Raw genomic sequence first — 27071 nt, forward strand, 5'->3', positions numbered from 1 at the left:
AACTCTATTCAGAAGATAAGTTGCGATCTCTAGGGCATATCCCTAGAATAAGATGGGTAGGTCAGCGAAACTCATCATGGACTGTACCATATCTAATAGCGTATGATTTCTCCTTTCAGAGACACCATTGAGCTGAGGTGTATATGGAGGTGTCCATTGGGATAATATCCCATGGTCCTTGAGGAACTAAGTAAACTCTGTACTTAAGTACTCACCTCCTCGATCTGATCGAAGAGTTTTGATACTCTTTCTAGTCTAGTTCTCCACCTCATTCTTATACTCTCTGAATTTCTCAAAGGCCTCAGACTTATACTTCATTAAGTACACATATCCACACTTTGAAAAATCATTAGTAAAGGTAATGAAGTAGGAGTAACCACCAATGACATGAGTTAACATGGGTCCACATACATCACTATGTATGAGTTCCAACAGCTTAGTGGCTCTCTCTCCAATTCCACTAAATGGAGAGTTGGTCAGTTTTTCACGAAGGCAAGGCTCGCAAGTTGCATATGACACATAGTCGAATGGATCTAGATATCCATCATTTAGCAACTTTTGAATCATTCCTTCATGGATATGACCTAGCCTACAATGCCATAGGTATGCACTGTTCACCTCATCTCGTTTCCTCTTAGACACTTACATTCATGATATATGGAGTAGTGTCTTGCATAAACAAACCTTTATGCAATATTCCTCTCGTTAATCTCCCCTCGGCTTTACTAGAATTTATAATAAATTATAGATGTAATAAGCAATACTGGTATCCAATACCAATGCACTATCATAAAAATCTGCCAATTGGAGATTGGTCATGAATGTACCTGAAGCTTCTCCAAGCTTCTATTTCACCCTTTCTGCAAGGTACTCTTTGTAGTTCCTCTTCCAGTGCCCATCTTTACCACAGTGGAAGCACTGGCCTTTGTCCTTTGCTGAGTCTTTCTTAGCAACCTTTGCTTTACCTGGTTTGCCCTTGCCCTTTCCCTTCTTAAGGGACCTTTCTGCTTTCCTTTTCTTTCTAGTCTCACCAGTGTAGAGAACTGGCTTCTCTTTCTTAATAGTACTCTCTGCCTCCCTCAACATATTGAGGAGCTCTGGGAGAGTCACCTCAAGCTTGTTTATATTAAAATTCATTATGAACTGTGAAAAGGAATCTGGTAGGGACTGAAGCACAATGTCCACACACAAGTTATCCTCTAGGACCATTCCTAGACCTGTGAGTTTCTCTATCCACTCAATCATCTTTAGGACATGGTTCTGAACTGGTGTCCCCTCAGTCATCTTAGCGCGGAAAAAGCTCTTGGATATCTCATATCGTTGAGTCCTTCCCTATTCCTCAAACAATTTGCGGACATGTAGGAGAATGGATCTGGCATTCATCTTTTCATGTTGTCTCTGTAACTCAGGAGTCATAGAGCCCAACATATAGCACTGAGCAAGAGTGGAGTCATCAATGTACTTCATGTAGCGAGCGATCTCATCCTCGTTTGCCCCTTCTTCGGGCGTAGGCATCACTATATCAAGGACGTACACGATTTTCTCCGCTGTGAGAACAATTCTCAAGTTACGGAGCCAATCCGTATAATTTGGACCAGTGAGGCAGTTGACATCAAGTATGCCACGTAAGGGATTTGAAAGTGACATTTTCTAAAAATAAAGATGCAACAGAAATGAATAACATGCAGATTTTGCAAGAAATAAACTATCAAGATATGGACTTCTATCTTAATATGCTCCCACTATTTTACTAACGAGTCACGCGACACCTTCAGCACGTGAAACGGAAGTCTCCGGCAGATTTCTAGTGGGGATCAGGATCCAATCAGCGTCTTAGTGTAACCTCGAGGGACTCGACCAATCACACTAAGCCTAAAAGGTAGGCAACTCTTGCCGATCACAACTCCTTGTGATTCCCGTCCTGTTCGGCCTCCGAATCACCATGGCCTTGAGGGACTCAACCAACCATGATGCTCGGTTAAGTCAACACCTTCGTTACAAGATGAGTCTGATTTGATGATATACCCTCGAGGGACTCGACCAAGCATACCATGCCCTCAGGTCACTGATGACATCTCTATGTTGTAAGCAAGATAGCGAATCGCGATATAGGTGAGTCTCGAGGGACTCGACCAACTCAACCTACACCGGGAATCAGTTCCTACTTATAACGATGGAAGACCACGTGGGTCAATCTAATTGCCTCACGTTTACCGACTTAATATTATCGAGAGATGTTTCTATGATTTGGTCTCCTAATATGACATGTCACACATATACATATTTAATATATATCTACATCGCATGCAAATATATATACATATCTAGTATGTGTATAAGCAATCACACCAGATGATCATGGACCACAACCTAATATGATTAGGCCCGAGCCAGTAGGCCTAATCACTCATATCAAGATCTATGTGTGCAACGATGCATCTCCATGCCCTGTGATCGTCCATCTCATCCTCGTCGGTTCCGTCGACATTTTGATGCATCTTGATGCATCGCGATCGTCCGTCTCGTGGGTCCCGCTATCGCATCCACGCTCCCGTTGCGCCTCCTCACGTGATTACAACTTAATCATAGGCACATAGGCCCGACAATAAATGAGAAATATAATGGAGGCACGCATACCTCAATAATAATAATCACAAGTACACACATCACACGGTCCATGATCATCCGTCCACACATCATACATCACATGTATAAATAATCATCATCATGTAGGACAACTAGATAATAATAAAAATAATAATCAACTAAACCTTTTAATTAATTAATATTTTCTGAAATCAGGGACATGTAGGGAATTTCTCAATCCTAAGGGTATTTTCATAATTTAGATAAAAGACAGAAACTGAAATTTCTCAAATTCATAGGGGCAAAACTATCTTTTTGCCCAAAACACTAATTCCCTCTTACTGCTGTCGCCGCCGCCACCCTGCTGGTGCCGGCCTGTGCGACGGGGCGAGGGCGCTGCCCTCGCCTACAGGCGGCACGCCTGCTGGCGGCGCTGCCGTTGCAGGTGGGCGCCCCCCGCGGGCGGTTCTGCCGGTGACCCAATTAGTTTTTCAAGAGGAAAATTATTTAGATCTTTGGCCTCTTAAATGATCGTTACTTTAGGGTCCTAACTCTTTGGAAGGGATCTTAAAATTTTATTAATAAGTTCAAAATCCGAGAAACCTTTACCAAGTCCTTTTAGACCATTGACGACATATGTAAATCGGGTGTATATGTCTCCAATGGTCTCACTCGGTTTCATTCGAAACAACTCATAAGAAAGCACTAAAAGATTAATTTTTCACTCCTTCACTCTACTAGTGCCTTCATGAGTCACTTCGATTGTGTGCCAAATGTCAAAAGTCATTTCACAAATCGATACTCGATTAAACTCATTTTTATCTAATGCACAAAATAAGGCATCCATAGCCTTAGCATTGAAAGTAAAAGTCTCTTCTCCAACTCATTCCAATCGTTCATTAGAAGAGAATACTTTTGAAAACCATTTTCGACAACGTTCCAAAGCTCAAAATCCATTAAAATTATGAAGATCCTCATTTTAGTCTTCCAATATGTGTAATCTGTCTCATTGAACATAGGCGGATGTGTAATTGAATGACCCTCTTGGTTGCCAGTAAATATCATCTCTTTTGGGTTTTAAACCAAACTTGAGTGAACCTTGCTTTGATACCAATTGTTAGGATCAAGAGCGGCAATAAGAGGAGGAGGAGGGGGGGGGGGGGTGGTGAATTAGTGCAGTAGAAAATTTTTTAATTTTCATATAAAATATTTCATACGTTCAATAAAAACCGAATCGGAAGGATAACAACTTGAAACATATGAGAGCGTAAGCAAGATGAGGAGGAGAAGCAGTTTGCTATGAAATGATTTACAGTTAAAGTAAATTACACTAATGAAAAGTAAACCAGAATTTAGAGTGGTTCGGTCAACATGACCTACATCCACTTTCGGATTCCTCCTCCGATAAGGTCTCCGGCATCTACTAAAGGCCTTCCTTTAATAGGTGAAGACCAACCATCTTTTACAACACTTTCTCCTTTTCACGGGTTTAGGAGAGAACTCTTACATGTCTCACACCTCTCTTGAATGATCTCAAAACTTAGAAAGAGAGGAGGAGGACTCTAGCACTTGTTTACAACACTTTTATACCCCAACAACTCAAGATTATCTTAATGCTTTCATGCCCTTTCATGCAAAAAAGAGTGGGGTTTTTATAGGCCCCAATGACTTCAAAAATGGAGCCAAAAAGTGTATAATCTCGGGTTTTCGGGTCCTGGTGGTACCATCGCTATTACTGGGCGGTACCACCACCTGACACTAGGCGATACTACCGCTTAGTCTGGGCGGTACCACCTTCTAACAGAGCTCGGAGACCGAGCTTTGATGGTACCACCGCTGGCAGCAATAACTGCCGACGGTTCCATCACCCAATTTGGGTGGTACCACCACCTAGACCACTTGGGGGACTGGGTCTTCTGGGCGGTGCCACCGCCGACCATGTTTTCAGGGGCTGATTGGGCCGTTTAATCCGGCTCAAATCAGCCTTGTTAAGGGCCCAATTGGCCCCTAATTAAGTTAGTGGGATTACTCCCAATCCTAACTTAATTTACTATCTAATTAAGATAATTAAGACATGTTTATTGCACTTCTTGTTCCAGTGCGTCAATTGCTCTTCCGACGAGCTTTCGGCATACTTCCGGCGAACATCCGACGAACTCTCGGCAATACTCCGGTGGACTCCCAGCAAGCTCTTGGACTTTACGACAATCTTCTTGGCAAGTTCCGATGAACTTTTTTGGCAAGCTCCTGGACTTCTCGGTTAGTTCCGGTAGAACTTCCGACGAACGTCCGGACTTCCGTCGAACTCCCAACGTGATCTCGATCTTAACCTTGGCACAACACTTGCTTTATGTCTTACTACTATCGTAGTTAATCCTGCACACTTTTCTCAACATATAGATTAGATCAAACAAATTACAATTGACTTCATCATCAAAATCCGAGATTCAACAATCGAAAATTCGTCGGAAGATCGCCGGAAGCTCACCGGAAGAAACCTTGACTCGTCGGACTTATTTAGCTTAGTGTATGCATTATAATTCATAGTTAGCACATAATTGGGATTGAAATTGGGCCAACCCAATTAAGGGCCAATTGGGCCCATGTAAGGACTGTGTTGGGCCAAGTGAAAAGGTCCAAATAGTAACCCAAGAGGTGCAATCGTCATGACATAATCTCCGAGACTGTGTTAGGAGGTTGTACTGCCCAGACACAACCTCCGAGAGGCTATTAGGTGGTGGTACCGTTAGTCTAGACAGTGGTATCGCGTAGTGTAAAGTATCAGGCGATGGTACTGCCAGACTAGGCGATGGTACCCCACCCAATGCAGTGTTAGTGTCAAACTGACACTAGCGGTGGTATCGCCCAACACACGTGATGGTACTGTCCATACCCAGGAAACTCGGGATGAGACATTTTTAGGCTCCAAGTTTGAACCAACTTGAGACCTATAAATACTCATCTCATCCCTGGTTAAAAGATACAAGCACAAAGAGTTTTAAAATGAGAAAATACTATTGCAATCACTTGAGAAATCCTCTCCTCTAGATCGAACTTTAGAATTTTGTTTAGAGAGGAGTGAGTGCTTGTAAAGGTTGTCTGATAAACCTGTGAAAAAGAGAAAAGGGATGTAAGAAGGAGGTTGATTTTTGCTTATTAAAGAAAGATCGTTAGTGGATGCAATATTAAGTTTATACTAAAAGTTAGTACAATTTTGTGTAAAACAAGTTTAACTCATATATTTCCTTTAACAAAATGACATAATGGATTTCACATCTATTTCTTATTTTGGATAAATTTTCATCCATTTTATTATTTTATAATTTTAACATGTGCTATATCAAAAATAGATAAAATATAAATTTAATAAATAAAAATTATATTATTTATTGGGTGATTTATTTAAAAAATACATTTTTTATTTTTTTATTTCAAATGGTTCCCCTTATTTTTATTCTTTTAATAATACTTTTTATTTTTTATAATTTTATAAATATCCTTTCTTCTTCTACCCCCGTCGTCTCTATTGCCTCCTCCCTGCCTCCTTTCACCCCTCCCCTCCTCTTTCTCATCACCTATCCTTCCCCGTCGCCTCATTCCTTCCTCTCATCACCTATCCCTCTCTACCTACCTTTCCTTGCCCATCGCCTTCTCCCTTTCCTTTCCCCTTCCTTACACCTTACAAAGACAATGGACTAAGTGATCTATGTTTCAATCAAATTTATCTTTGAATAGCGTTACATTCATAGATCAGACCAATTTACATATTACAAATGAGTTCCAACAATTTATCTGTTGTCAAAGCACATTCGGGTTACCGAAACACTAAAGGAGATCCAGAGTTAATTTAAGTGCAACGTCCAAGCTTGTCACTAGCCTTGGCGTTGAAACTCAACACAGTCCTACTGGAATTTCTTGTAAAACTGTATCAGGATTCCACAAAAGAGTAAAGGAATGCGAAAGCCCTTCAAGTTTGATGATATGAGGCTTTTATAATAATTTCCTCTATCGGTTAGGAGAAAATGGTTTGATGATATGAATATTTGATGGGATTCATCTAATTTATACCCTTCAAATCATTCCAAAAAAAGGGATCTTCCCCATGTTTCACCGATTAGAGTTCCAATCATCTCTTCATGGAAATGGCAGAGTAAAATGAATAACCATTTTGCGGCAAAACATTGATATTCACAAAGGCTGGGATGATGCTGTGGCAGAGCACAATGATACGCCAATACAAGAGAATGCCAATTTACATCGATTAGGACGCATATTAAGAATGCTTTGGTTAGTTCATATTCCCGGGAAACATTCTCATCTCAAATGTGCCAGATAGGTAAAAGAGCAGGCACTGGGATCATTGGCTCGAATGAGATTCTGCAAATGAGTGCTTAAGTTTCTCCACCAGGAACAACTTTGGATGGTGTTTCTCCGTAGTTCCATAGGTCTCCAATTTCTCCTCTAAGTCCACCCAGTACAACAGTAAGACCTGATAAGTGCAGAAAATTAGCATTTTTTAAACCACAATTTCCTCTACATTAGCAAGAAGATTAATACTGATGAATTGAAAGTCGAACACATCCAAATCATCACCTAAGGTGCACGGAACCAAGTAGAGCAGAGCAGGTTGTCCATGTCCATTCATCAGGTAAAAAACAAGATATGTGACAGACAAACCTGCAAAAGAGAGTCAATTTTTTAGGAACAACAAGAATGGCAAAAAACATTTGTGCATGGATTCATACCATGAGAATATGCAACAATAACACAAAACGACTGAGGCCGTAATCGGGTTGGGGATTTCTCTTGATATATCAAGGTTTGATACAAATACTCTCATGTCTCGTTAGAATTGAACAGTTTTGTGATTAAGGTCCACTAAATCTATGAAAATTCAAATCTCTGGGGTAAATTGGAAGCCCAGAGACTTGGGTCCATGGAAATCCCAGGATAAGATAAATACCCATACCAACCAAGCATAAAAACATGAAATACTACCCTGAAATTTGGAGAACCAGGAGTTGGAATTTAAAACTCTAATGCAACATTAGGATATCCATTATAAATCAAATCCCCTCTTGGAACTGCTGGAGAACTCCTAGGATTTTTGGACCTCGTATCAGTTGGGAGCTTAGGCTTACATAATGAAAGAGAATACGTCAGACCAGAAACAAGGAACCAGTACCAACCACTCAGTAATTAACAACATGGTGGAATCAATTATTAAAAGCCAAATGCAAAAAGAAGTAAGCAGTTTTCAGAAAGATAAAAAACCAACTTAATGCCAACGGCATTTCTCTGTATTACACTCCTTTGCAACAGCACACAAATTGGCAACTTTTCTCTAGCCATAATCCAAGATTATCCAAGATTAGTTCTCTAGCCATAATCCACAGACTGCCTATAAGAAGAATCATAATGCAACTTTTCTCTGGCTAAGCTCCACTGTCACCGATAAGAATAATCTCTTTTCTCATCTTTTTCCTTCATCATTGTCAAGTGTTTGCATTTTATGTTGAAGATTACTTCTAATAAACAAGTGATGTATGTTATCTCGTTCCATGAAGCATAACTTTCTTTGACATCCTTATGTGCCCAAGGGTATGCCCCAGAATTATAGGTGTGGGCTCACCTATGCTGCCCTAGCACCAAAGTGCATGTGATGCCATAATCAGCACCAACAAGGTAATCAAATGTAGGCATGTCAAGACAAGAAAGTGTTGATCTGAAGCATAGAATCAGTTGCATAAATTCCAATTGTGACTATACACAATGCGATAAATGAATTCCTATTCGCAAATGAGTTGTTAGCCTCATGAGTTTTCCAATATCTAATAAGCATAAATAACTGCATTTGTAGAAAAACCTGTAGTACGCATTAAAAATAAAAGTCATAGACCTGAAGGAAAATCAATCTGCTAAAAGCAAAAAAGAGAAGGCAAAAGCATCAATAATTTTTTTGAAGTTTCACAAAGGAACTGACGAAATATATATTGGCATGAAAGATAGTAAGTTAAGCTCTGGCAAAATTTAGAAATCATGAAACTTATCTGTTATTTGCAAAGCCATTCTTGTTAAAAATGTAAAAGTATTTATAAACCGAGTGAATAAATCAGAATTCTATAAATGAAAAGAAGCTCATTTGACTCAACTTCTGCTTTACCCAAGAAAGAGAGAAAAGAGACATTAACATTTGCCCACAAAATGGAAGTTTCCAAGAACAAATATGCCAAACATAACCTTCAGTTATTAGAGATCAATCAACAAGCTTAAGATTGACCTTCTGTATGTATGTAGATGCTTGTGACCACAAAACCCTTGTTTGTGGTCACAAGATGCTTGTGACCATAAGTTTGTTGTAATATATTTAATGCAAGGCATAGGACAACAAGAGAACAGTACATACAATCAGAGGAATCGCCCATGTTTCAATTCAGAGGGGCATAGTACTTAATAAAAGGCAACAAAGACTTGTATTAGCTTGTAACAACTCTAATGGTATCATCACAAGTTTCATATACAAGATTATATGGATCTTTCTTTCAATATGTGTTTGAAATAAAAAGATTGACACGAGAGATTAGTTTAAGAGAAAAAAACACTATTTGAAACCAGTGTGCTCACAAAACTTGCAAAGTGTTAATGCTTTTTATCTACATAGATGTTAGGGTTCAATTCGCATCAGGTTCCTTTCTTCAATTTCTGTTAAAAAAAAATGATCACGATGGTCTGGGTCTATTAGTGTGCCTTTCTGAGCCCAAGAGAAGTTCAACCAAACTTGTGAGCCTATTCCATGTCTACATGATAACAAGGAAGATTTTGTTGCAACCCAAGGACTAACCTTTCCCAACAAGTTTCACTCAACTACAGTGACACCCATAAGTACAGGGTTGAACAAGCAAGGAACCTAGTAGGAACCCAAACCTCACAAGTATGAAGCTAATTTGTGGGAGGAGGCAAAATCCTTAGCTCAAGAACACAACTCTTTTAGCTCAAAAAAATTTGCAAATGGAAGTTGCAGCATTCTCAAGATTTTGCAGGCAAAGTTCTCTTTTTGTTTCTCTCCTTTCTCTTATAGTTGTGGTAGGTTTGGCTCAATGAGATGGATTTTCAAAGTTTGCAGGTGATCTCTGTTTATAGAGATCAAAAGCAAATAAGATAGTCTATTAAATATCATTTAAAATTCTAGTTTTTTCTCTAACTTATCCTGACATCTGTCATATCACGATTGTGTAAATTTGATTTGTTGGTAAAAAATCTTCAAAAGATTTTTGTGTAGTCAAGGAAAATTTGATTGTTCAGGGTTCTTTAGGTCTCTTGGCGGTGGCATGCATGTGTTAGTTTTAGCTTCTGTTAAATTCAGTCCTTGACATAACTGGAATTAGCTTTAGCACAAAGACTTGGTCATTTCTCCAACTTGTAGTAATTATGGAACTATTATTTGCAAATCGAATCAGAGCTCATGAAGTTGCAGGCAGAAATGATTGATTCATTTTTTACTGAATCATTGGAGCTCTGTTTACAACTCCACTTCAGATAAAACACAGTCTCTCTTGAGTTTTAACGTATTGAATTTAAGGATTTACATGACTTGAGCAGTCTTGATTTGAGCTCTTGAACTAATTCATATTTGTAGGATGTTAGTGATTAGTTCAATTGTAGCTTTCATACTTTACGGCCTGGTTGCAGATCATCTCATACTTTAACCTATGACAAGCGCATATGAATTTTGGTAATTATTCCATATATGAGCCTTGATAAGATATTAGCACAATCAACAATTAGGTCCATCATCACCAATATCTAGATTCAACAAATTTAGCCCTTGAGTGTGCAAAGGCCTACATACAAAGGCCTATGCGTATGCATCCTTTGCAACCAGCATGAGAGTCTAGTAGTCACTGGTTGGATAAACATGAGGGTCCCACTTAGATGTTACCGATTGTGTGTTGGTTGCAGAGACCTGGCCACCTTCCCTCTGTCCATGCACATAATCCTTGGCAGAAAGAGAATACAATACTTGTTTGTATGTGTCGCTGCCCTTATATTTTTTCTCCTCTTTTCTTTCTCCCTTTTCATTTATTTATCAATTATTCAATAAAACTATTATATATTTTTTTCATCAGTTAAAAGAAATATAAACATTTAGAAAACAGAAATATCTTGTTATCTAAAATCAAGGTTGAAATGAAAAATAACAAACAAAATTATATCCAAGGAAAAAGGACCTACCAAAAGTGTAGCCAAATATTAGCCAAAGAAAATAACCATTTGAGATGCCCTTTTTAGTTAATTTATCAAACCTGTGCAGATAAAAGAAAAGGTCAATGACAATATGGCTCCTAATTGAAGCTGATACAAGAAATACATAACAACAACCTCATTTTTGTCCAAATAAAATTTCAATTTAAGTAATGATGTTTGGCTACAGCACTAATATACACTGATTCAACTTCTACCATAAAGTAGAATCATTTTTTGTTTAACTGAAAAAAATGAAAAATATCCATTCTAGACAGTTACAATGGAGAAATCAAAAGCAGTGCTTATCATGTCACAAGTGTTATTGGCATACAGAAAAATGTCTCGAAAACATGTGCCCACTTTATATAGTAATAAAAAAGGATGGACTAATGAACGAAGCTCACAACAATGGGGATCTGGCAAGGATTAATTTGTATCAACTCAAGATGTACCTTTACGATTTGAAGTCAGGTGTACATCTCCTACTCTTGCAAGTAGAAAGACTGTTTTCATGACTTAGAACCATAACCATCTAGGTCACAAAGATCAACCTTATTGTGGTGCCAAAAGCTCACTATCTTGTATGGTCATAAATGGATGCAACACAACAAAGCTATGAGTCCTAACTGTTTGGAGTCAGTGATTTAAAAAGCGCTAGGCGCCAAAAGGCGTCAAGGTCCAAAAACGCCTGAGGCGCTAGGCGCTCGCCCGAGCGAAGCGAGACGCTAAAATATAAAAATATATAATATAATTAATAAAATAATATAAAAATATAAAAAAATATATAATATAATTAATAAAAATTAATAATATTAAAATTAAAATAATATATTATTAATCTATTAACAATATTAAAAATTAATCATTTCAAATAAACTTAATAATATTAACATTTAACAGTATACAATATACGTATATTGTTAAAAGGAAGTGTAAAGGGGTGTTGAGCCTGCTGACTGAGAAAAGAGGAAGCGGCAGTAACGACAGCGGCGAGCGGCGGGAGCGGGAGTGGCGGGAGCGGGAGCGGCGAGCAGTGGGAGGCGGGAGCGGGAGCGGCGAGCAGTGGGAGGCGCGAGCGGCGACAGCGGCAGCGTTTGCGAGCAGCGACAGCGGGAGCAGGAGCGGCAAGCAGCGGGAGGCGCGAGCGGCGACAGCGGCAGCATTTGCGAGCAGCGACAGCGGGAGCGACGAGCAGCGAGAGGCGCGAGCGGCGACAGCGACAGCGTTTGCGAGCGACGAGCAGCGGGATCGGGATCGACAGCGACGAAGGTTAGGGTTCATTTGTCACTTATATCAGTTTTAGTTGGTTCGATTGAACCAACTAACCATCATAGACCGAACCAGGACCGAACCAGACCTAAAATCCTGGTTCGGTCGCCTTGGTTAACCCAGGCGCTCGCCCGAAGCGCCCAGCGCCTAGGCTCGGGCGAGCGCCCAGGCGGCGCCTGTTTGAAGCGCGCCACCTGGGAGATTAGCGAGGCGCTCGGGCCTCGCCTCGCCTCGCTCGAGCGCCTAGGCGAGCGCCCGAGCACCTTTTTAAATCGCTGTTTGGAGTCACTACATCAATCTTTTACCGCCATTAGAATATGTAAAAAACCATATGTTTAGTTAAGTTCAGAATACTTAAGTCTTTATTTATAATTTCTATTAAAATCTTTTTAGGTTTTCGTCTATCTCTCCTCACACCATTAACATTAATCATTTCACCTCTTTTGACTACCGTATCTAGAGATCTCCTAAGCATATGTTCATATCATCTTAAATGATTTTATCTCATTTTATCCTCTATCGAAGTGATACCAAGTTATTCATGAATAACAATATTTTTTTTCCTATTTTCCTAATAACTCTACATATTCATCTCAACATTTCTATCTCAGCAATACAAACTTTTTGCATATATTATTTCTTAGCTGCCCAACACTCAAATCCATAAAGCATTGTTAGTCTCATTATAATTTTATAAAAATTTTCATTTAATCTCAAAGGTATCCAATGATCACACAAGACTCCTGACGCTCCTCATCATTTTAACCATCCTATTTTTATTCTATGAATAATATCTTCATCAATCTCTCCATCTTATTGAATAATTAATTTAAAATACCTAAGGCTTTTACTTAAAGGAATCTCTTATCCATCCAACTTAAATATATTCTCCTATATATTTCCAAAATTACTAAAATTGTATCTCATATATTTCATCTTAATCCTACTTAATCTAAAACATTTAGTTTCTAAAGATTGTCTCCATAGCTCAAGTTTATAATTAATTCCACTCAAACTCTCATCAACTAAGATAATATCATCAGCAAATAATATACATCAAAGAGGGCTATCATGTAAATGACTAGTAAGTCCATCCATTATCAATATGAAAGGATAAGGACTTAATGTGAATCCCTGATATAATTCTATGCTGATAGGAAACTCACTAAACACACTCCCTATAGTTTTAATACTAGTAGCTACATTATCATACATATCTTTAATAATATCAATATAATTTGTGAATACATCTTTCTTTTCTAAAACCCACTATAATTAATCTCTAGGAACCTTATCATAGGCTTTCTTCTAAGTTAATAAAAATCATATACAAATCCTTTTTTTCTCCCTATACCTTTCGATTAATTATCTTAATATATAATTAGCTTATATGGTTGATCTTCTAGTCATAAAATCAAATTGACTTACGGAGATATTTGTTTCAAGCCTTATCCTACATTCAGAGATATAGTAATAAGTGCATAACAAACAAAATATCATGTCAACATATCATATGACTTTTAAGTTTTAAGAATATTGTAGAAAGTTGTTATGAAAAATTAGTCATCGTTCACACACTAAATCTAAGCAGATATTCTAACTAAATGAATTAAGTTAGAATATCTGCCATAATGTTGATACAAGCACGACTAAAAATATACTCAATTTAGGATGTGGGTATATGTGGGCACAATATCTTCTGATACATGTATCTTTTATCTTGATTGATACATTAATTATGTTACTTTTATGGTGGTTTGTTTAGAAAATATGATAGAGAAAAAGAAAGATTATATCGTTATTACCTGTTCTATATTAAGATTATTGTTTCCTGTTATTTAATTTCCAAGCTCTGGTGAGACTGAGATGGGGACCAATAACTTGACTTCTTTCATAAAAGGTGTCCTGAAGTGGTACTTGGGACAAGCTGCTGCCAAAATAGGTAAGTTGTTTGTTAATAAAATTTAACTCGACAACTAATGATTTTTTTCTTACTCTCAGAATCCTTGAGAAGGAATGCACATAGATTAAATCTACCTGTTAAAAACTTCAATGCATCTTTTTGGATATTTATCTCTTCCTACATTTAGATGGCATTTTATTTTTTGCCATGCTGCCAGCATGCTGGAGTCATGGCTTGGTGGTTGGGGGAATACTTGACAAGCCCCATATCCCATCCCAACGATCAGCTAGCACAATGTTGGAACTTGAATCCTTTTTCTTAACTATGCCTATGAAACATTAAGTGATAAGTCCAACTATTTGAATTTTACTGCATGATCCGCTCTAGTTATTGAATTTTATTGACACAAACATCATTCACCAAACTAAGCAGTGCACCATCAAAACCCATATAATTGTTTTTACTATATTTTTTTAATCTTCCTTGCACCACTAATTTGAACAAATAGACCTTGATTAGGCATGCCCAGACTAATTTTAAGATTTTTCCTAGTTGATTCACCTAGAATGTTCAACATCAACAACAAAACTGAAAGTCCCAACTATTTGGGGTCGGCTACCTAGATCTTTTGGTACCATTGAAATATGTAAAAAGTCATATAATTAGTTAAATTTAGAATACTTAAATCTTTATTTATAGTTTCTATTAAAATTTTTTTAGGCCTTTCTCTACCTCTCCTTGTACCACTAACATTAATTATTTGACTTCTCTCGGAGGTCTCTTAAGCACATGTTCATACCATCTTAAACAATTTTTTCTCATCTTATCCTCTATCGAAGTGATACCTAGTTACTCATGAATAACGATATTTCTTTTCCTATCTTTCCTAGTAACTCAACACATTTATCTCAACAGCACAAACTTTTTGTATATGTTGTTTCTTAGCTGCCCAACGCTCAGATCCATAAAGTATTGTTGGTCTCACAATTGTCTTATGAAAATTTTCTTTTAATCTCAAAGATATCCGCTGATCACACATGATTCTTGACGCCCCTCTCCATTTTAATCATTCTATTTTTCCTCTATGAATAACATCATCATTAATCTCTTCATCTTGTTGAATAATTGATCCAAGATACCTAAAGCTTTTACTTAAAGGAATCTCTTATTCATCCAACTTAATTATATTATCCTCTCTATTTCTAGAATTACTAAAATTGTATCTCATATATTTAAGCTTAGTCTTACTTAATCTAAAACCTTTAGTTTATAAGGATTGCTTCCATAACTCAAGCTTATAATTAGTTCCACTTAGGCTCTCATCAACTAAGATAATATTATTAGCAAATAACAGATATCAGGGAGGTCTATATGTAAATGACTAGTAAGTTCATTCATTATTAATGTGAAAAGATAGAGACTTAATGTGAATCCCTGATGCATCTTATACTAATAGGAAACTCACTAGACACGCTCCCTATAATTCTAATACTAGTAGCTACATTATCATACACATCTTTAATAACATCAATATAATTAATGGATACAACTTTCTTTTCTAAAATCCACCATAATAAATCTCTAGGAACCCTATCATAGGCTTCCTCTAAGTCAATAAAAACCATATGTAAATCTTTCTTTTTCTCCCTATATTTTTCTATTAATTGTCTTAATAAATAAATAACTTCTGTAGTTGTTCTTTCGAGCATAAAACCAAGTTGATTTTCAAAGATATTTGTTACAAGCCTTATCCTATTTGATAACTCTTACCCAAAGTTTCACATATGGCTCATGATTTTAATTCTTCTATAATTTAAAAAAATTTGAATGTCTATCTTATTCTTGCAAATTGACACTAAAAAACTCTTTTTCTATTCATTAAGCATCTTTATGAATCTTATAATTTTGTTAAATAAACAAGTTAACTAAGTTACTCCCTTATCCCCTAAACTTTTCCAAACCTCACAATAAGGATACAATTAAGTCCCAGACTCTTATGTATTTTCAAGTTCTTTAATGCATCTTTTACTTCACTGATTCTAATGTTACGAACAAATCTATGATTATTAAATCTATCACTATTATTTATCATTAGATCTAAATCCTGTATAAAATATTTATTGAATAAATTATGAAAATAATTTCTCCATCTTTCACCAAATGAAAAAAGATAATATTCTATTCTTTTTCTAATAATCCCATACATTTATCTCAACATTTTCATCTCAATGACACTATTTTAGATATTGTTTTTTTTCATAATAACTCAACATTTTGATACATAAAGCATAGAAGATATTACATCTTTTTTTTCTATTATCGTTAACAGCATTTGATGATTACAACACACTAGATTATCGTCCCTACTTAAACCATACTGATTTCACTGTGTGAACTGTGAACATATCACTACAGACTTGGACTTTTCATAGCAGACAAGATTTACAACATTCTCATTGCCAGTAGAAGTACTAAGATTGCAACCATGGAACGCATGTTTGGAACAAACTCACCAACTAAACTTCAAGTTCACAAAGTAATCATGATGTTTAACCAAAATAAAGGGTAATGATCTTTTAGTGTTACATGGTCCATATGTCATATAGCACCATACCAAGACATCCAGAATGCAAGGATTGTTATTTCTATGATAGTTGGCATAGGCCAAAAAATTTGCCCTGATCCTATGTCATCATCTTTCCTGTGGCTCAGTATGGTACACATTGATGCCTTCCTTGCATGAGAAATTAAGATGCATTTTGAGGTTCCATCCACACAACACTCATTGCTACAATGCGTAGGCATGTGATGATACAGAGGAGCATTGAAGTATATGTATTATGACAACGAATTTGCTTTTCCTAGAAAATACTTGTCTATCTTAAAAGTTCATGAGATCGGTAACACACCAATAATTCTCCCTAAATTCTATTAAAATAATGTAATTGGACTTAAATATTATTGAGTCATGTAATTCTAGTCCTCCAAGTTCCTGGCTTAGGAGCTCTATCAAGCTGAGCTATAACAGTTGGTATCAGAATAGCTAGACCATAACAAAAATAGAGGTAGAATGCATTTAAAGCCCCACTAAACTAATGTTTGAACTATTGGACAAAACCAATTTTGAGATTAGATAGATCTACTCACTGTAGAATATGAGAATTCAACCATCAACAGCTGTCAAACATATATAGTTACAGAAGCAAAATGCAGTTGAAAATTAATGAAGGATAGGTGTAAAGAATCAAAAGCAAATGACCTCACAAACTCATACAATCCAAATGCATGTCATGTAATGCCAACAATACATTGCACCAGTCAGCCAGATGGTAGCTAGCATAAGGGCATGATGCAAGAAGAATCAGAAAATCCTTGCCTTATAATTGTGCAAAGCTTTAGAAGACATCCTTGTCTTTAGAAGAATCAGAAAATGACAGTAGGAATAATTTTTATAAGAAACAAAGAAACAAACAGATTTGTAGAATCAAGCCTGTCTTCGTGTTATTAATTTCATAGATGAGCTTAAGACAGAGTTAATCGTGGTGCAATAAGAAGCTCTATATTTAGTCAAATTGTCATCTAGTAGATCTAAAATCATAAAAGCAAGACTTTGACATTTTTAGCTTTATAGAGCATGCATCATCCATGTCTGTATGTTTTGGTCAATTCCACCAGCTTCCCATCTCATTCAAGATAAGCAAAGGACACCAAGGATTTACATACAAGTCTGTACCATATATCAGTCAAGCATCAGAATTAACATATACCGTGATTACTGTTAGAAAAAAATATTTTGTGTTGATAACTCGAGATTAGTTTTGTATCATTACTCATTAGTATAATATCACTGTAGGGATGGATATGCAAACCGGTTAAAGTGATTAGAACAGTTTGGTAATTAAATCCTTGGTTAATACACAGGAAATCTAGTTTCCACCGTTTGTAGGTCTCCATTAGGTTTTGTTAATATTGTTACATATGTTTATCATTTTTTTTTGCCCTATCTCTCAACCCGATTCAATGCCCCCAGTTTTTTCACCATAGTGCACTAATTTTAATTGACAGAGCCTGCCTCGCTCCTTCCTTATATCAGAACATGGTACAACTGTGAGAAAGTGTTTCTAGGTCATGCCATACCTTTTCTTTCTGGGTGGATCTGGGACCCACTAGATTTAAGTTTTTTAATCTTTCATTTAATTCTTTTTATGCTAATCAATCCCTCAAATCCACCCAGCAGATCATCAGAGATGTTCTATCTTATGCTAGCAACGCATTATGCTATCCAATTACAAGATAACATGCGGTGCATACCATTCCAAAGACAAAAAAAACTGAGTATATGTTTAAAAATAGATATCATATAGTTTTAGCCTCTTTGATCAACCAAGGATCAAAAATTCAAATATCGAACCCATACAGTCTCCAGCCAAACTGTACAAATTTGGTTTGCACCAGCATACATACACATGGTATGCCAGCAGGTGCTACACGGTACCAATAGAAGGGAGGGGATGGAGGAGGACCACAAGATTGGGCAGCCAGCAACCAAGGCCAGTGGTCAGTGGGAGAAGGACAAGCAGCAGCGTGAGGCACACCAAGCAAAATGCATGCAAGGATGAGAACGTGTTTTTATCTAAGTCCCTGTGCTTTGTTCAAGAAAACCAGACCAAACTGGGCAAAAATCCCTGGTCTGCATCATAGTTCAAACCTAACCAATAAATACCGCTAGGTATGCCATGGTCCTGGCATAATTGGCAACCCTACATCCAAGTCCAACAATCAAATTTACATTCAAATAGCCAAATTTTACCTAATCATGTAGAGAAGTCTAAACTTATGAACCACTAAAAAGCCCTATTAATATTGATGCATATGGAACAAATTGGTTCATGTGGAAATACACTCGAGCAATTTCGAAGATCAAACTTTTGTTAAATAGTGAGCATAACTACAAAATCGTGTGCCTACTCAAGATATTTTTCAGAATTCATCCTTGACAAGTTTAACTTCATGACTTGATCTTTAGAAAACTCTTAACAGCTTTCATGGGCCTTGGTATGCTACCTTAGACATTTGAGCATTACCAAGCCTACTTGGCAAAGTCAACTTCCATCTTCCTTGGATATTGCCCTATAATTTGAATTGGTTCTTTTTATTGTAATGTATTCAGTTTGCCGTTACACTCTAATTTCTGCAGATGACATTACAGATATGCAAGCTTCAGAGCAACATAACCGTTAATCTTTACAGAAAAACACCATTCCATATCACGTAATATTTAGTGTTCCATTTTCTTAGAAGCCTAGAAATTCAGAGGTTCCTTTCTTGACAATTAAGGAGAGACCATTTCAAAGGAGATGTAAATTCAATTTATTAAATCTGTTTTTAAAAAATAAATATTTTTATTTTTTTCTTCCTTGTTGCATTTCTTGAGAGAAACGATATCATTATGCCCAAAATATAGAAAATAAGCATCACCATAAATCACAAAGCATGACTTTTTGTTTTACTATTTAAGAAAAGCAAGGCAGATCACATGAGGAAATTATGAACAAACTTACACAGGTCACAGCTAATTAACAGACAGTTAAAGTATCTGTATTTTCAAGTTCTCTAAAGTTTCTAAACTTCCAAAGCTGATAATTAACTGTTGCCTAGCAGAAAATCAGACCATGATTAGACTTCTTCCACATTGATATCTGATGCCTAATTCTGAATTTTGATACTAATAAAATGCACCAGATAAATACTAAAAATAGCAGTCAAAATCATGCAAGTTAAGCACTGAAAAGATGTAACATTAACAACTTATTAGAGTACCTGTGACTGAAAACAATAAGCAAGCCAGGTAAAATAACGTCTCCAAATCCAATCATTTGATAGCCTCCCCAAGGATCAAAAAATCTAGGTATTTTCAGAAGCATGGGAATGGACTCTCCACCTGCTTTGTGACCAGTAGCAACCTACAAACCAAGGAAAATTTCTCTGTTACATAATTTTATCGTTATCTCATGGATTGGACACACACCAGAAACTGAATCTTTTAAGACTGTTGAAGTTGGTCTAGTTATAGCAGATAGGGCCAAGCATTTCAGGCAAAATGATAGTACCAAAGGCAATTACATAAAGAGAAAGAGCTCATTTCACATGACTTTATTATCACAGATATCATACATTTCCTTTATATCAGAAATCTTCTGATATTCCATCATTACTCGGAATTTTGGTATTCGGATACCAAAGATGGTTCACTTATTCTATAGACAATTTCACCCATATGCTATCTTGATACCATTCCTTATTGTTTTTCAATATAAACAACACCTTGTTTTTTCCTCTGTAATCACATCCTGCACCTGTTGTTAATCACTATAACAGAGACTTATCTAACCATGAGCTCAAATTAACCTGAGTTGTAACAAAGAAATATCTTTGATTTAGTTAATATGTTGTCCATAAAAAGAAAATTGAAAAAACAAAACGATATTCGAATTACATTAGAAAAACATCTCCTTGATAATCATTCCAAGCCACATATAAAAAGATGCCTCTACCACAAATCAAACAGCAAGTAAAGGACATGGTCAGAATTTGACAAGGAAGAGAGGAGGATAACTGGAGGAGGAAAACAAAAGTGAGGTACCACTTGATGAGGAAGGGACAGTTGGGTTGAAGAAAGAGGTAAAAGGCAAAATATAGTTACCTGCCTAGAGGGAGATAGACATAGAAGCACCATATCTCCCCACTGCAAACTAACGATCCTTATACTAGTCAAAAACTATCTTCAGCCTAACAGGGAAATGCCTCATTGGTTCTAATTTCTCATCATGTTCCTTCAATTTTCCATCCATTGTATCAAGCTTAGCAGAGTTGGGATACATGTGTCTGTCTATATAGAACTTCACAAGTTGTCATGCCTGCAGAAATCAAAGCATGCTTCAGGTTGCTACTTGCATACCACTTTTAAGTTTCAAGTCCTTGATTAAATACCTTGAAAGGGTCATTTGTTTAGGGATGGTAGATTATGGTCATTGTAAATTAGGTATCTTGCAGAGAAAATAACCTTTTTTCATAATGGTCACAAAAGTCTGTTGTTTCCTATTTTAAGCGACACAATCCAATGCCATGCTAGTAAGAGGTGTAACTTGAGAAACGCTTGACATTGCATGAGTGCCACAGTGGGAATACAAGATAGCCCATGCAAGGTGGAGGAGGTTTAGTAGCACCCAGCAAAGGCCTGGATCAACTTGGCAATTGGTTGGGCTAGCCAGGCAAAGTTTAGCCCAGTCACAAGCAAGTTTCGCATGGCTTGGATCTCCATTTCTTTCTATTTTCTTCTTGCTACCCACTGTCTCTAAACTTTTGGCATGCATCTCCTGACACATGACCACATCCTTAATGCGTAAGCAAGCTTGGCATAGGCTTGGATCTCCATTTTTTATTTTTTTCTTATTGCTACCACCTATCTCTTAAATTTTGAAATGCAACTCCCCAACCCATGACCACGTCCTCATTGCATCCTACAAGCACAAAGTGATTGATCATGGCTACTTAGGGATGGATGCCAAAAGACTATTTCTGACAAAAAATAATTATTATGAAGAAAATGACTATCCCATTATTATCAATAGCTAATGTAGGGGGTATTTTGGTCAAAATTCTGAATAATGTATATATTACTTAACATTTAGGTAAAACTTTTTGTCTAATAACTAGTACCACTAATTTAAAGGATAGTCTGAAATGGCATAAATACTAAATAGCCTCCACTCCCTCCCATTTATTCACAAAAATTAGTTGATTACATACGACTCTATGTAAAAAATATAATGGCATATCTTGTAGATAGAGGGATGAGGCATTTATCAAATGTCAATATATAGTATGTTAGGCAGTCATTGAAGCAGCTCTCCGATGCTAACACTTGGCTTATCTTGGATGATTCCTTCTAAATGACATTGATTCTGAAACCATAGTAGAAGGGTTATTCAAGTTAAACCAAGTGAAGCACTACTACAACTGGCACCCTTTACATCAATACGGTATGCTCTGTCCTTCAATGAATATATTATTGAAGATAATGATTTCCTGATGCAGTACACAGTATTCATTTAGTATCAACCAAGTGATATATCACCACTCTCCTACCCTATTGATTAGAACCCTTTATACCCTCAGTCGAGTTTTTAGGTTAACCTTGTTCCTGCAATCAAATAGGAAGCAATAACTCATTCCACTCAAAAAGGGTGTCAGGCCCTTCTGCTGCAGTATTCAATCCCTGCTAAACCGGTTTGACTCATTGCTAAACTAGTCTGGTCGGTCCATACTGACGATAAAGCCAAGTTAGTCTAGAAATGGAGTGGTCCAAGGGTAGTATTTTTAAAAGCGCAGGCATCAATGTCCCAAAATGCCTGAGTCACTACGTGCCTGCCTGAGTGAAGTGGTTATAAATAAAAATGATGTATCAAGTTAATCGACCTCAATATGGTAACTGTGTAACAAAGAATTCTAACTCTCTGGCAGTAAGTTAATCAACTACCAACTTCTAAGTTCTAATTCCAGACAGAGTAATAGTGCACCACTTTAATATGGTGCAGTAAGTTAATCGACGAAATTCCCTATAAAATGAGAAAGAGAGGGTTGAGAAGATGGAGAAGTAATCAATGGTTGTAGAGGAAGGTGAAAACCGATAGCGAACGAAGCTACAGAGGGCAACGGATGAAGCTCTAGCAACGGACGAACCATACAAAGGCAATGGACGAGGTTGACAGCAGCAACGGATGGTGCTACAGCGATAAATGATGTGGACGAAGGCGATGGATGAGGTTGCCGACAGCGGCAGACAAAGTGAATGGAGTTGCAGTGGAGGACATAGCATATAAAGGCGGCAGACAAGTGATAGGGTTTCGCTTCTAGTTTCTTTCACTTGGTCAAGCACGGGTGGAGGGGTGTTAGGGTAAATGACATTAGTTGGTTTGATTGAACCAACTTACTCGCCTAGTTGAATCCAAGCTCAAAGTCAACCCGATTTGGCTCAAGCACTCGCTCGAGGCACCCGGCATCGGGTCTCAAGTGCATGCCCGTGCAATGCTTCATTGAAATGCCTCACCCTGAGGTGTTACGAGGCGCTCAGGTCTCGCCTTGCCCGAGGTGTTGCGAGGCGCTCGGGTCTCGCGTTACCTTGCCTAAGCGCCTAAACAAGCACCCAAGCGTGTTTTGAAAACAATGTTTAGAGGTTAGCTGGCCTACAACAAAGCTACATTGCGATAGGGGTTTGCAGCATAACTTAAATCTTTGACCATCAACATATACCTATCCATACAGTCACACAAATTGTTGCAGCATCATTTAAATTTCCACATCATTGTGATGCAACCAATGATCTCAACAAGAATCTGCAGTAGTCACTCAGATATATTTCTACCCTCACAATTTTTTTGAAAAAATAAAACCTGATGACAATCCATTACAACCAGCACCAACAATTCCTTTCCTATAAAGTTTTGCACTTTCTTCACCATATTATCATTCACAGTATACTGTTCCAAGATAAAATTGGCCAATGAATCCAAGAACTCCCTAGAATGTTCAATCATGAAGACTATTACTTTCCATGTGATTTGTATCTCAAGAAATGTGATTTTTGTACAAGATCTAGATCCAGTTTCTTTTCAAAATATTTCTTGTTCCCTTTCCTCTTCTTGTTTTCTGATTCAAATCTACATTTTTCCATAGGTGACATTTGCCACAAACATCAATGACCCAAACAACAATCATCTCTTTGTTTCTTTGTCTTTTGTTTGCACTAATATTTTTTACACTTCAATAATCCACATTTTCATGTTCTATGTTTTTCTGTTCTATCCCAAATTTTCCTGTCTTAATGCAACAGTCCTATTTTCACTGTTTTTTTCTCTAGACAACAATCAGTCCTGTTTTCAAGTTTGAAGACTGGACTCAAGGCTATATCTATATTGAATGATTGGGCTAGTTCCTGCTTTGCAGGTTCATTGGATGGGAAGATCATGGAAAAGCACACATTATCCTCTAAATATGGACACAGTGATTGAGCTCATTGCTGTCATAATTTCATCATAACGTAGTCCTACTGCAGGTTAACATAGATGAGTTACGTATAATACATGATACACACCATAGAGCAGGAAGGCACCTCCTATTCTCATGAGGTCTAATTTTTCTCTGTATCATTGATCGGACATAGGACACTAAGAACTCCAAGAAACTTCATATGACTATTAAAGTAAAAAACACTTAGCATGCAAACATGGAGGACCTAGCAAGGCTGCATTGAGGGTAGCCAGCACGTGCAACCATTTGGGGGAAATAGGCATTGAGATATAGGAAAAGGAGTCGCTCAAAGGAGCGGCCATCCGAGATTGACATTTAGAGGTATAGACAACCCTTCGAGCAAGAGGCACCATGAGGACAAGCGAGCTAGGAAGAACGTATAGTGCACAAAGGTTGGGATGGCTGAGTTCGAGCTACAACTCGACGTTGGCAACCAAACTTGACGGTGCTCAAGGCAAGCTGCACACTTGGAAAATGATGAGACCGTGCAAGGTGGGATGGGTTGCTCAGCGATCGAAAGAGTTGTACAAAGCTCACAGAGGTGAGGGGAATTGCTAACTTGAAGAATTTGGTACTCATGCAAGGGCTTGAATGCGGATGATGGACTATCCGTGGCCATCCCATGGCGATCGAAACTCAACGCCATCGAGCATTGAAACTTTCGCTTCGGCATAGGAATGATACGTCCATAGGAGGCTGAAGTGTGCAGTGAGTTCAGCATGTCGCTAGGCCCTGAGGGGCACAACGGGGGTTGTATCGACAAAAAGTTACAATCTAGCAAGTGCACTTGCGAGAGCGAAACAGTGCACAATTTGTTTAAGGCGAAGTAGTCCAAAGGGATGGTGGTATCTGAAACTTCCAGAGGGAAGGATGCAAAGAGAGAAGTTACTTTAATGGGATAGATATCCATGAGGGATAAGTCTCGGTTCTCCAAAGAGAGAATCATATGCAACGGACCACACATGTTAAGGAGGGGTACCTCAAGACAACAACTCAACAAAGCTCAACAGACTGAGTGAGCGACGAGGTGTCGTCGCATGAGATAATGCATTAGTGGAAGCATTGCGAGATCAAGTGGAGGAGCGACCTACGACAACACCAACCGAAGGCACACTTAAAGTCAATGTCGAGATCGAACTCAATGGAGGGTTGATTCGTGGAATGGTGGGCGCAAGAGCCACTATCAACTCAATGCAAACTGAAAAGCAGAGCAACTTGGGTGGAACTTAATGAAGTGCCTAAGTCACATGAAAGAAGTCGATATAAAAGACGAAACATAGAGCAAAGGCACGAAGCTTTCTTTGGACAGAAGTCAAGGACATGAACTCTTACAAAGGCAAGGGCGAGATCATGTCATTCCATGGGTCCCTCATTCTAATGGAGCGGATTCAACCTACATAGTGCTAAAGTCGAAGGGAGTTTCAAGGCCCACACACCTTATCTCGACGAAGCATTTGCTGGAGGAACTAAGGCGACTCAACTTGCTATCACGAACGGTCGTCGCGCACTCGCAACAACTTCGTTCAACTAACCGTTCGTCGTTTTTGCATGCTTGAACAAAGACATGGCAGTCTGTTTTGCCTTGATTTTGTGCGTTTTTGCTTGTAAAAATACATGTTCGAATAGGTTGCAGTGCATAGTGCGATCGCTCACCGCGCCGGGCCAAAAAGCCTCAAAATGGCTCCGTTTTCGCATGTCGCAGGCTGTTTTCTGCAGCTCGCTGCAGTGCACGAAATGTCAGCCATCTCAGCACCTTGGAACCCCCCGAGTGGCATAGGGCTGGATGGGGCTTCGGTATATTGTCGAGCATTGAACAATCTTCACAAGTTCGCACGTTTTCTTGACGGGAACTTACCTTCGCACCCGACACCCAACACCCTATGAGCAATTGTTTGTGGACTTGCAACTGTTCGTTCTACCTTCTAAAGTCCTTGTTTTCCTCCTTCCTCTCTTTTCTCCTGTGCACGCAAGATGCTTGCTGAATTGCTTGTAAAGCTTCCCTCTTTGCAAGACATCGGGACTTGTCCGTCGTTCGTTTTCAATCTAATCATCTTCCTGTTTTACAGGTCCTTCGGGACCTGTACGAGGTTGTAACTAGGCTGAACCTTTGGGAACGCATATGTCCCAAGGACTCCTCGGGACTTAGGCAATCCCAGCTAAGTTTGAGAAGTTGGCGCAAGTGTGCATCGCGACTTAGGCAACTCAAGCTAAGTTCGCGTCTTGGCCGCAAGGGTGCATGACGACTTAGGCAATTCGAGCTAAGTCCGTGACATTGTGGTATCAGAGCGGGCAAGCAATTCGAGCAAGCAGCGAAGGAACTTCGCAATTTCGCCATGGCAAAGCATCGTGGCGAATCAAGCAAGGCAGGGCAAGCCGAACCTTTGCCCCAAGCAGCCGCAAGTGGGCTACAAGTGCAAACTCGCTCTCATGTCGTTGGAGCCGCTTTGGAGGATCGTGGCAGCGAACATGATGAGCGAGAAATTGGCTACTCTCCGTGAGCGGAGGAGGTGCAATCTGGAGCGCCAACTGGAAGAAGAGCCATAAGGAGAGACTCACAACGGCGGAAACCCGCTTGGATGTTCTTGAAGCGAGCTTGGAGGAACTCTACCAAGGTCAGCGAATGCTTATTGGGGTAGAGAGCTCGCAAGAAGAAGCTGAATCCTGAATCAACAAGGTCGAGGCCCTAGTCGATCGACTGTCGGACGACACCAAAGACTCCGTGCAACATCTGAAGGAAGTCGTGGCAGAACTCACTTCCAGGGTGACCATGCTCACAAGGGCACTGAATGCGGGAGGAAGCAACACTCGTATTGCACCGCCAGAAAACTTGAGGGCACCCGAGCCGCATTGTTATAGAGGTGCCCGAGATGCTAAAGAGCTCGAGAATTTCCTGTTCAACATGGAACAATACTTTCGAGCTACGAGACCTGATTCTGAAGAAACCAAAGTTTCGATAGCAACCATGTATTTGAATGGGGAT

General features: G+C 38.4%; 1 protein-coding gene across 3 annotated transcripts in view; it reads right to left on the reverse strand.

Annotated features, from left to right (window-relative positions):
- Positions 1 to 6729: 6729 nt before the first annotated feature.
- Positions 6730 to 27071, reverse strand: part of LOC135605200 (signal peptide peptidase-like 2) — a 60625-nt gene continuing 40283 nt past the window's right edge. For all 3 annotated transcript variants that reach the window (XM_065094998.1, XM_065094999.1, XM_065094997.1), the window contains 4 exons: positions 19823 to 19965; positions 10819 to 10889; positions 7180 to 7263; positions 6730 to 7075 (listed from right to left, as the gene is read on the reverse strand). In XM_065094998.1, coding sequence (XP_064951070.1) covers positions 6978 to 7075; positions 7180 to 7263; positions 10819 to 10889; positions 19823 to 19965 — 396 coding nt within the window. In that variant the 3' untranslated portion in view covers positions 6730 to 6977. The remainder of the gene's footprint in view (positions 7076 to 7179; positions 7264 to 10818; positions 10890 to 19822; positions 19966 to 27071) is intronic.

Source organism: Musa acuminata, chromosome BXJ2-2 (assembly GCF_036884655.1).
Source record: "Musa acuminata AAA Group cultivar baxijiao chromosome BXJ2-2, Cavendish_Baxijiao_AAA, whole genome shotgun sequence".
Lineage (NCBI taxonomy): Eukaryota > Viridiplantae > Streptophyta > Magnoliopsida > Zingiberales > Musaceae > Musa > Musa acuminata.